This window comes from Somniosus microcephalus, chromosome 12 (assembly GCF_052327205.1).
Source record: "Somniosus microcephalus isolate GS21.2 chromosome 12, FLI_Smic_1.0, whole genome shotgun sequence".
Lineage (NCBI taxonomy): Eukaryota > Metazoa > Chordata > Chondrichthyes > Squaliformes > Somniosidae > Somniosus > Somniosus microcephalus.
The window spans coordinates 160,067,348-160,080,019 of record NC_140998.1 but is presented as its reverse complement, the minus strand read 5'-3'; the positions used below and the strand labels follow the sequence as shown (position 1 = coordinate 160,080,019).

The following is a 12,672-nucleotide window of genomic DNA, read 5'->3' as shown; positions in this document are numbered from 1 at the left end:
CTGAAAGAAATTGCTTATAAAGAAGGGATTTTTAAATATAATAAAGAATGCTTGGAAGGAACCTTTGTTCTTGAAAGAAAGAAGAGTTTGGTGGGACAATTTCAAATATGAGGTAAAGTTTTTTCGGTACGTTATGGGAAAAAGAGAGCGGCAGCTAACCGGCGTCAAGAAGAGAATATAAACAAAAGGTTTACGGATGTCTGTAAAGCAGTTGATGGAGGGGATAAGGGAGGTGAGACTAAGTTCTGGGTGCTAAAGGAAGAGTGGGAATTATTGCAAGCTGAAAAATGCAAGGGGGCCATTCTCCATGCAAAGGCTAGAGATGCATTGGAGGGCGAAGATGCACTAGATATTTTCTAGAGCAAGAGAAGCTGCGACAGAGATTATCATTAATTGGAGAGTTGAAGGTTGGGGAGAAGATCATTCATGAAAGTGGGGAGATTTTAGAGGCGGCTAGCAGCTTTTATCAAGAGTTATATACAAAAGAAGACATTTCCAATTTGGCGATGGAGAAGGTTAGTGCTTTTAATGAAGAGGGTTTAAAGGAGGATGAGAGAAGCATGTGTGACAAAGAAGTAGGATTAGCGGAAATAAAAGTAGCAATAAGTGGAATGAAGGGGGGGAAAAGCCCAGGGTCCGATGGACTAAGTAAAGAATTTTGCGAGATTTTTAAGTCCATTGCTCTTAGGAGTTTTTAAGAAAATTAAAATTGAGGGAAGCCTGGCCCCATCTATGAGGAGAGGTGTCATATGCTTAGCTTATAAAAATAAAGGGGATAGAAGGGGTCTGAAGAATTGGAGGCCCATCACATTATTAAATGTGGATTATAAGATCTTGGCGAGGGTTATGGCAAATCGTATGAAGGAGGTGTTGCCGCAGATAGTTTTGCCCTCTCAGTCCAATGGAGTCATAGGCCGGGACATCGCAGATTCTGTGGTCTTATTTCCGAGATGCGATAGAGCTCATGGAAGAGAGTGGGGGGGAGGCTTATGTATTAAAGATAGATCAAGAGAAAGCCTTTGATAGGGTGTCTCATGAGTTTTTATTGAAGGTTTTGGAAGCATTTGGTTTCGGGGGAAATGTCATTGAGTGGATAAGGATTTTTTATTCAAACATATTTAGCTGTGTTAAATGTAATGGTTTTTTATCCAAGTATTTTCCGATACAGAGATCAGTGAGACAGGGTTGTCCCCTGTCCCCATTGTTGTACACACTGGTAGCAGAACCATTAGGTTACATGATGCGAAAGAAACAAGGTGTAGTTGGGATTGTGGTTCCCAGTTCTGGGCTAGTGTCAGTGATACACCAATATGCAGATGACACAACCTTAACATTGAGAAATGGGGAGTCAGTGAGGAAAGCTATAGATGTAGTGGAGGAATATTGTAGAGCTTCAGGAGCCAGAGTGAATTATAGTAAGTCCCAATGCCTGGTTGCAGGAAGGGGTAGGGGGAATGGTTGGAGGAAAGTCCCTTTAAGGTGGTGGAGGTTTTGGAAGTTCTGGGGGTGCACATGGGGTACAAGAAAGACAGGGATGAAGTGGATCAATTAAATTGGGAACTGAAGGTTATGAAAATTAAAAAGATTTTGGGAAGATGGGAAAGAAGGTGATTGAAAGTGCAAGGAAGAGCGACAGTGGTGTCCGCTCTCCTGCTATCTAAGCTATGGTACTTATTGACGGTGGAGGATATTCCTGAGTGGGTGGAAAAGTCCATCCAAGAGGCTTGTGTGAGGTTTTTATGGGAAGGGAAACCAGCCTTGGTGGCTTACAATACCATCATTGGACGGAGAAATCAGGGAGGACTCAATTTCCCAGATATTGATTTGAAGAAAAAATCTTTTAGAATCAAATGGGTGAAGAGATTTCTTCAGAAGTCAAATACAAGTTTTTGGAAGAGTTGTTTTGAGCATTTTTTAAAACGAAGTGGGATAGGAGGGCAGGGGATATTGTACTGTATATGGAATACAATAATATGTTTTTGAAATCAATTAAACTTCTCCCTAGGTTTTATAAGGGGGTTGTAGAGACTTGGGCCCAATTTTTAAAAAGTGTGCAGTTTATGCCCAAGGACAGCCCTTATTTTTGAACAGGTGGGTCAACATCAAAGGAGAGGTTTATTTAATCAAGCTTTTATAAAAGCTGGTATTACATGTGTGAAAGATGTATTATACGAGGTAATTCCAGGTTGGTTGCCAAAAGCGATAGTGAGGGACATGGTGTGGGAGGAGGATCAGGAGGTAGAGGAAAAAGCAATAGAGATCATGTATGAGAAGATTGTAAGGGTAATGCCACAGGATTGGATGGAAAAAATAAATGCGGAAATCTCCAAAGGAAGTAAAATGCGTCCCGCTTTTCCAAGCTTTCTGCTGGAGAAAGGGGGAGAGTTGGTCCAATTTAACAACTGTAATACTCGAGATTTCTATGAGGTATTTAGAGAATGGAGATTCAAGACACCTGCTGGTCAGGAGTTTTGGCAGAGTATATACCCACAGCTGGACTTCAACAGGATTTGGAAGGGAGTGTGGGTGAATTTTAAATGTCCAGAGTGGATTGAACTGGATTTCAAATTGGCTCATAACTGGTTTTTACCATGACGATCTTGTGCAAGATTGGACGAGTGGAGGGGGCAACTTGCCCAGTGTGTGGGACACGGGATGAGACTCTGTCCCATTTACTGGTGTTATGTCCACAGTTAAATGATTTTAAGTACTATGTTCAACAGTTGTGTGAAGCTTTTTTTGCTGGGTGGGGACCGAAGAGCGAGAATGGGAATCCCGTGGGACTCAATTTTGAGATGGGGATTGCAGGAGAGTCTGCCCGAGTCTAGCGGAGCGGCAATTAATTTAATGTTCAGTTTGGCTAGATTCGTGATTGTGCAAAGAAGGAATGCTCTTTTTTTTAAGGGGAGGAGAATCAATCTAAGAGTATTTTAAATATAAGCTAAAAGATCATTATAAGGCTCTGTGGATGTTTTATTCAGAAAGGAATTTAAAGATAGTATTTTACAATCAATTTTTAAAGTACAATCGATTAATATATGTTACAGGAGACAAATTAAACTTCAGGTTTTGATGTTAAAATGTGGTGGCGGAATGGCTGTGCAGAACGGTAGAATTGATTTGTATGATACAATGAAATGATCACATAAATGTTCCTAATGTTCAATAAAGTATATTAAAAAAAAAGTGGGTAGCACACTCGCCTCCGAGTCAGAAGGTTGTGAGTTCAAGTCCCACTCCAGGGACTTGCGCACATAAAGCTAGGCTGACACTCCAGTGCAGTGCTGAGGGAGTGCTGCACTGTCAGAGGTGCCGTCTTTCAGATGAGACGTTAAACCAAGGCCCCGTCTGCTCTCTCAGGTGGACGTAAAAGATCCCATGACACTATTTCGAAGAAGAGCAGAGTAGTTATCCTCGGTGTCCTGGCCAATATTTATCCTTCAACATAATTGTAGTGTATGTGCCTTTAAGAGCCCCCTGTGTACTGTAATGCCGGTAATGGCCACTCGGGCTATATAAGCCTGTATATTGTGTTGTATCAGTGAGTTCCCCTCAAGACTTTGTTTAGTAAACATCTGTGAAACCAACTCCTGTCTTCAGTGTCTCTATCAACACACGGACACAACAGTGGCGACGAATTGGAAACGGACTTACCTGCAATTCGGCAGCACCTCAAGGACATCGATTCCTCTGGCGTCCAAAGTTGAAGAAAAATCAAGAAAAAGAAAAAGCTGTCGTTTCACCAGCTAGCCAAGCTGGTGGCAGGTACTGCAATAATTCTTCCTGGGCGTCGGGCTGGGGCTCCAGCGGCTGGCTCTGCAGCTAGGCCAAGCAGCGAAAGCGGAGGCAAGCAGTAACAGACGGGGAGGGAGCACTCGGGAGATGGCTGGCGCTGCAAGCAGGTCGGCGTTCAGACCTAGAGAGAGTCCGGCGGGAACGAGTCTCCAACTGTAAATAAATAAATAAATAAAACGGAAACCGCGGGAAACAGCGTTGTCATCGGCGGCAGCGGCGGGGAAGCGCGGGAAGCGCCATATCTTTTCTGCAGAAAAGAAAGAGAAGCGCGGGAAGCGCCATTTTTTTTCTAGGATGCCTAAGTCTGGCAATATTGATGCTTTTGATAACGAGATAGAGGATTGGACCACATATGTGGAAAGAGTGGAGGTATATTGCACCACAAATGGAATAGAAGATGAAAAAAAAGCTTCAGTACTGCTAAATCTAATGGGCGCAAAGACATACGGGCTGTTACGAAATTTAATCACTCCAGCCAAACCAAAGGACAAGAATTTTAAAGAAATTGTTGATACCCTACAGGAGCACTTAAACCCAGCACCGCTGCTGATAGCGGAACGATTCAAATTCTTCAAGAGAAATCAACACAAGAATGAAAGTAATGCTGATTACCTCACCGAATTAAGAAAGCTATCAAAACACTGCCAATTCAGGGCAGGACTAGCAGATTATCTTCGAGACAAATTCGTCTGCGGTCTCCTAAGTGAAGGAACACAGAAAAGGCTGCTTTCTGAAAAAGATTTAACACTGGACAAGGCTTTCAGTATGGCTGTATCATACGAAGCGGCCGCAAGAGGAGCTGCAGAGATACAACAAAAGACACAGGACTTCGGCACCCATGAAATAACACAGGGTTTTGAGAGATGTTATCGCTGCGGCAGATCCACCCATGACCAGAGGGACTGCTGGTTCAAGGACAAAGCATGCAGGCAATGTGGAAAGATTGGACACATTGCACGGGTATGCCGATCTGGACAAAAAAAATCCACGGACAGGAAAAAAAAAATCAATAAAGAAAAGTACAGAAAGGTACAAATGATGACGGACAGTAGCTCCGAAGACCAGAAGAGCGATAGCGACTCCGAAAACAAGAGACTAAGCTGTCTCAAATTACATAATGTAATTGCCAAAGATGATTACCAGACCATTTGGGTTACCCTCACGATAGCAGGGTCCCCAGTTAAAATGGAGCTCGATACAGGATCAGCTCTGACCATCATAAATCAACGGGATTACGAGCGGCTATTTCCGCATATACCTTTAAAAGACACATCCATTATCTTGAAAACATATACGGGGCAGAAAGTATACCCCAAAGGAAAAATAAAGGTGCCTGTTTTATACAACGGCAAGGAAATACAAAAGATGTATTTATACATTCTACAAGATGGTGGTCCACCGCTGTTGGGAGGTGAATGGATCAGGAAAATACGTTTAGACTGGCACTGACGGTGACCAGTAAGAAAAAAAACGATGATGACGTCATACCTGAATGATTAAAAGACATCTTGGCCAACGCCAAAGAAGTGTTTCAAGAGAAACTAGGAACCTTGAAAGGCATCACCGCCTCAATAAAAGTGGAACTTGCAGCAATTCCCAAGTTTTTTAAGGCAAGACCGGTGCCATACGCAATTCGTCCAGCAGTCGAGGCAGAGCTGGAGAATTTGGAAAAGGCAGGCGTATTATCCAAAATAGATTGGAGCGAGTGGGCAACACCCATCGTCCCAGTCATGAAGAAAACGTTGAATAATGATAAATCTGAAGAACAGAGAAAAATTCGCATCTGTGGAGACTTCAAGGTGACTGTAAACCCGGTCCTTCACACGGTACAGTATCCTCTTCCGAGGATAGAAGATATTTTCGCCTCACTATCCGGAGGGAAACGTTTCACCAAAATTGACTTGGCACAGGCATATCTACAGATGGAGGTTGAAGAGGCCTCTAAAAAATATCTCACGATAAATACACACAAAGGTCTGTACCAGTACAATCGACTGGTTTTCGGAGTAGCATCCGCTCCAGCTATCTGGCAAAGAGCTATGGAGCAAGTCCTCCAAGGGATTCCGGGGACTCAATGCTACCTAGACGACATCCTTGTAACAGGAGAAAACAACAACGAGCACCTTGCCAATTTGGAGCAGGTGCTCACTAGGCTAAGAGAACGGGACTTACGAGCAAATTGCCCCAAGTGCGAATTTTTCCAAAATCAAATATCATATTGTGGTCACATAATTAATAAGGAAGGGTTGCATAAGTCACCTGAAAAAATTGAAGCGGTCATAAAAGCCCCAGCACCTGAAAAAGTTTCACAATTAAGGTCGTTCCTGGGATTAATAAATTACTATCATAAATTTTTACCAAACTTATCAACTCTTCTACACCCTCTTAATGAACTGCTACAAACAGGAGTAATTTGGAAATGGAGTGAAGACTGTAAATGTGCCTTCCATAAATGCAAACACTTAATCACGTCCAAAGAGGTTTTGGCTCATTACAACCCATCACTGCCAATCAGACTGGCGTGCGATGCATCCCCTTACGGCGTAGGAGCAGTATTATCGCATAAATTCCCTGATGGCTCGGAACGGCCGATAGCTTTTGCGTCACGCTCATTGAACTCAGCTGAGCGTAACTATGCCCAAATCGACAGGGAAGCACTCAGCCTGGTATGGGGAGTGAAGAAATTCAACCATTACCTACACGGACAAAAATTTACCTTGTTGACTGACCATCAACCCCTCATCTCCATATTCAACCCTAAAAAGGGTGTTCCCATTATGACAGCGCAAAGGCTACAGAGGTGGTCCCTTTTTCTAGGGGCACACCAATACAACATAGAATACAAAGGATCAAAACAGCATGGGAATGCTGACGGGTTATCGCGCCTACCGTTGCCAATGGTAGATGAACCACCTACCGTAGACCCAGTGGAGATTTTCCACTCTACCATAGTCGAATGTCTACCAGTAACAAATTCTGCCATTGAAAGGGAAACTAGAAATGACCCGACTCTCTCACGAGTCTACGATTTAACAGTGAAGGGATGGCCAGCACATGGCGAACCACTGTTGCCAGCATTCTCGCAAAGAAGAGAACAGCTGTCAGTGTGCCGAGGAACCTTGATGTGTGGATCCAGAGTGGTGATTCCACCCAAACTCCAGGATAAAGTTCTAAAGGAGCTTCACGAGGGGCATCTGGGTGGAGTGAAAATGAAGAACCTAGCCAGGGCATTTGTATGGTGGCCAGGTATCGATGGAGACATCAAAGAAATGACCAAGAGCTGCCTAGGATGCCAGAAGGTCCAAAACGCTCCACCACAAGCCCCTCTACATCCATGGGAGTGGCCCTCATCTCCCTGGCAAAGGGTACACATCGACTTTGCTGGTCCATTTATGGACTCAATGTTCTTAATCGCGGTTGATGCACACTCCAAGTGGCCGGAGGTAATAAAGATGTCCTCCACCACCACGGAAAAAACCATCACAGTATTAAGGACCATATTTGCCAGGAATGGGCTGCCGGAACAGATCTGTTCTGATAATGGACCGCAATTTGTGTCCGAAGAATTCAGGAAGTTCTTAAAAAACAATGGGGTTAAGCACTACACGTCCGCCCCATACCATCCCGCCACCAATGGATTGGCTGAAAGGTTTGTCCAGACCTTCAAGAAGGCCATAAAGGCCATGGGTAATGAAGACATAAAACTTCAGCACAAGGTGGATAACTTCTTGTTCGCATACAGGAATGCAACACATATGGTTACAAACCAAACTCCCGCCATGATGTTCTTCAATAGAAGCCTAAGATGCCGGCTGAATTTGATCAAGCCCAACATCAGAAGGGACGTGGAGAACCGGCAATTTCAAGGCATGAATGAAAGGTCAACTAGAACCTTCCAGATAGGTCAACAAGTTTTGGTCCAGGACTACCGTACCGAGAAATGGCAGCCTGGAACTATCTGCACACGACTAGGACTGCTGATGTATACCGTGGACATCGGAGAAAGCATAATAAGGCGCCATGCTGACCAAATCATAGAGTCATCTGAAAAGGGACAACCTACACCACAACTCTATACGCCTAATGATGAAGTAGAGATACCCATATCTACCTCCGATCCGGTGATACTGGAACCCGATGAACCCGACACTGGCATTCAAGCCGAATCAGCCTTGCCAAAAGAACCTACTACACCACCAGAAACTACTACACCACCGAGGCGTTATCCGGACCGAGTCAGGAAGCCTCCAGAGAGACTGACTTATAATTAATTAACTGCAGCAATGTGTAGATTATTTTTCTTGTAACATGTAATTAATGATTACTTAAAATATTATGTACTGGTTGGCTAAAAGGGGAGGAATTGTAGTGTATGTGCCTTTAAGAGCCCCAGGTGTACTGTAATGCACAATGGCCACTCGGGCTATATAAGCCTGTATATTGTGTTGTATCAGTTAGTTCCCCTCCAGACTTTGTTTAGTAAACACCTGTGAAACCAACTCCTGTCTTCAGTGTCTCTGTCAACACACGGACACAACAATAATAAAAAAAACAGATTATCTGGTCGTTATCACATTGCTGTTTGTGGGAGCTTGCTGTGTGCAAATTGGCTGCTGCATTTCCTACATCACAAGTGACTACACTCCAAAAGTACTTCATTGACTATAAAGTGCTTTGAGACGTCTGGTGGTCGTGAAAGGCGCTATAGAAATGCAAGTCTTTTTTCTTTTCATTCCCCTGCCTTTTGCCTCATACACTTCTATTTTTTTTTTCTTTTTCAAATATTTATCCACTTCTTCCCTTTTAAAAGATATTTTAGCTTCTGCTTTCGCCACTGTGGCACTCCATGTCCTAAAACCTTCTGAAATGTTCAGATATTTTTACTCCATTACCCAGAGCAAGCCTTTGGCTCAGTGATAGCATTCCCGCTTCTAAGTCAGAAGAGCCACTCCAGGCAGTCCAAATGAGTGGAGACCAGATCTTTGACATCCAGTGGTGCCCCCCTCCCCTCATTGGGGAAACACATAAAACCCTCCCATCATATAGGAGGGTTGGTTGGTTGGTTGGTACACAGATGGTTATGGCCATGCAAGGTGGATTCACATTGTGGGCTGTCAGACAGTTAATCACCCTCTGAATCCTTCCACTACTTCACACTTTTCTTCAGGGGAAGAGTACGAAGTTACAAAACCAAGAACTCCATTGCCTCAGTTACTCACATTACTGCTACTACCAGTGACTACTTGTAACCCACCCCATGTGAAGCTGCTTCAAATCTGCCGTCATCACCCATCTCCTCAAAAAAACAACCCTTGACCTCTCGATCCTTGCAAACTACCGCCCCATCTCCAACCTCCCTTTCCTTGCCAAAGTCCTTGAACGTGCTGTCGCCTCTCAAATCCGTTCCCATCTTTCACGGAACTCCATGTTTGAATCCCTCCAATCAGGTTTCTGCCCTTGCCATGGTACCGAAACAGCTCTTATCAAAGTTACAAATGACATCCTATGTGACTGTGACCGTGGTAAAGCAGCCCTCCTCATCCTTTTTGGCCTGTCTGCAGCCTTTGACATGGTTGACCACTCCAGCCTCCTCCAACGCCTTCCCTCCGTCGTCGAGCTGGGTGGGCCTGCACTCACCTGGTTCCATTCTTATCTATCCAGTTGCAGCCAGAGAATCACTTGCAACGGCTTCTCTTCCCACTCCCACACCGTTACCTTCAGCGTCCCCCAAGGATCTATCCTTGGCCTCCTCCTATTTCTCATCTACATGCAATATCATCCAAAAACAGAGCATCAGATTCCACGTGTACACTGACGACATACAGCTCTACCTCACCACAGCCTCTCTCGACCCCTCCTCTGTCTCTAAATTGTCAGGCTGCTTGTCTGACATCCAGTACTGGAGGAGCAGAAATTTCATCCAACTAAATATTGGGAAGACTGAAGCCATTGTCTTCTGGAAGAGATTTTTCAATGTTATTCACCCTGCATACTGTCCTCCCACCAGACATGCTTTGTCTACTTATTTGCTGGAGGCTGAGTATAACAGAGTCCAAGGAAAGCTCAAAGAAACGATAGAGATTGCAGACTGTGTTGCAGTTATCTCAGATAGGTGATCAAATGTACAAGGGGAGGGCATCATAAACTACATCTCCACTCCTCTCCCAGTGTTCTTCAAGAGCACAGACACGAAGGACAACAGACACACAGGCACATACATTGCTGATGAGCTGAAAGCGGTCATCAACGATCTTGGATCACAAAAGGTCTTTGCAGTAGCTACTGACAATGCTGCGAATATGAAGGCTGCTTGGGCTCAAGTGGAGGAGGCCTACTCTCATCTTACATCTATTGGGTGCGCAGCTCATGGGCTCAACCTGCTCCTCAAGGACATCATGGGTCTGAGAACCATGGAAACACTGTACAAGAGAGTCAAGCAAGTTGTTAAGTATGTCAGGGGAAAACAGGTAGTTGCAGCAACCTACAACTCCAAGCAAATGACAAAGAACAAGAACACCACACTGAAGCTGCCCAGCAACATTAGATGGGGTGGCATTGTCATAATGTACAACAGCCTTCTGGAGGGTAAGGAGTCACTGCAAGAAATGGCAATATCCCAGTCTGGGGATATGGAAACCACCATCAAGAAAATACTGCTGGATGATGTGTTTTGGGAGAGAGTGGTTAGCAGCCTTAAACTACTCTCACCTGTAGCATCTGCAATTGCTCAGATTGAAGGAGATGATGTTGTCTTGTCAGATGTTCCCGGGCTTTTTGCTGATTTAAAAGAACAAATCAGCATTGCCCTACCCACATCCCTGCTGCTCAAAGCAGAGGAGAAGGCAATTGTTCAATTCATACAGACGCGTCAAGAATTTTGTGTCAAGCCGATTCATGCTGCAGCATACATGCTGGACCCAAAGCATGTTGGGAGACCAATACTTTCTGGAGAACAGATCAACAGCGCTTTCAGCGTGATTTCTACCCTCTCACGCCACCTCAATCTGGACATGGGCAAAGTTCTGGGAAGTCTGGCAAAGTTCTCTACCAAGCAAGGTCTTTGGAATGGGGAAGGGATATGGGAATCCTGCAAGCATATCAGTGCACATACCTGGTGGAAGGGACTTTGTGCATCTGAGGCCCTGTCATCCATTGCATCGGTGATACTCCAAATCCCACCTTCATCAGTGGCCTCTGAACGAAACTGGTCACTTTTTGGGAATACGCATACAAAGGTGCGCAACAGGCTGACTAACAAGAGAGTGGAGACTCAAGACTCATGAGTAGAAGACTCAAAGGGACAAAATAAGGACAAATTACAGGCTAAATAAGCTGATGATCTTTTTATTTTATTTTAGATGGGTCTTTTTTGTGGGGGTTCAATAAAGTACAAAATTATAACCTAAATAAAGTTTTGAAAGCCTGTTTTTATTTGTATGGAACAGTATGTCTATTTTGATGACAAAGATAATATAAGGGTCAGAGACAAAACCATCAGTGTGCAAAAAACTCAAAATTCCCATGGAAAGTTTCCTCTTTTAAAAATTCCCGGAATTTTGCAACCCTACAGAAACAAACCAGAGCACAATTTTGCTGGATGCAAACTAGGTGTGGAAGAGAAAGAAAAATAGGGAGGATAGGCAAGCAAGACTTAGTATGGAACTGGGTCCATTTGTCTGAGCTCAGAGTGTTTTGAAAAAGTCAAGTCTGCTGGTAGCAAAGATATGAAGGAGAATTTCAGCAGCAGTGGGAGAGGGGGAAGATGGAGACAGAAGCAGTTGTCATTTCAGAGATGAAAATAGGCAGTCTTCGTGCTGGACTGGATGTTGGGTGCAAAACTCAGGTCAGGGTGGAGCAGAGCACCAAGACTGTGTGTTTGAGGGGGCGTCAGGAAGGGGGATTGGGATTGGAGACTACGGTGTCGTTTCTCACTGAGGTCAAGCTGGACCCCGGGACTGCTCCTGGTTTTCAGTTTCCGCTGTCAATTTCAGTTGAGATTAACCACACTGGACCCCCGCCCAGTCCTTGCGGCGTGGTTGGATCAGAACAAAACTTCGAATAGCAACGATTCCTGAAATTAGATCAACTTCGCTCATTGAACCTGCGGCCAAGAGGATACTTTCACTTTCAGTATGAAACAAACCGCTGGGACTGAAATCAGACGCTTCCTTCCTCCTGTCGGACCTTCCATTCCTCGGTGTAAATGGGGATTGCACATTGGATTCATCTCGGCGATTCAATGGTGCCGGGGGATAGACACTCTTTTGCAGGCTGTTGAAGAGAAGGACTGAGTGGCGATTAGTGCGTGGAGATGACCCTGAGAGTGTCAGTCAGTGTAGATGGCCCCCGTCCCGCTCACTCACTCACTCACACACACACCTTATAATGTGAACATTTACTCACCAACCGGATCTGGGTGCTGATGAGGACGTAAGGCATTCTGACAGCCTCTAGTAGCCTGGCAGTGTGCAGCTCTCCCTCTGGTGCTGATGATTCCCCCCACCCCTCAGTCTCCTATCCTGCGGCTCGGGACCGACCGTGTAATCTCCTCACCGACTCTGACTGCAGCCAATCAGTCGCTGCCGGAGATCACGCAATAACTCTGAGCGAGCTAGCCGCCTCCTCCTGGAACTGGCTCACAAGCTGCACAACTCCAGCCTCTCTGGGAATGTGCCCACATGCTGTCAGTGTTATGTCACCCAGTGCGTCAAACAGGTTTATCATTTTATCTTTAAAAAAAATAAGACTTAAATCAAAATTATATTTAATCCTACGGTGGGAGGGTTTGCCCTGCAGCAGAGGAATGGGCAGTTTGTGCCTCCCGATTTCACTCCTTAATCCCTGGTATCATTCTGGTGAATCTGCGCTGTAACCCCC

General features: G+C 44.7%; 1 protein-coding gene across 1 annotated transcript in view; it reads right to left on the bottom strand.

The window, feature by feature from the left end:
* The window catches only part of gchfr (GTP cyclohydrolase I feedback regulator), a 34,297-nt gene extending 21,913 nt beyond the window's left edge, over window positions 1-12,384 (bottom strand). The window contains exon 1 of the mRNA XM_086003729.1: window positions 12,199-12,384. Coding sequence (XP_085859855.1) covers window positions 12,199-12,234 — 36 coding nt within the window. The 5' untranslated portion in view covers window positions 12,235-12,384. The remainder of the gene's footprint in view (window positions 1-12,198) is intronic.
* Between the last annotated feature and the right edge of the window lie 288 nt (window positions 12,385-12,672).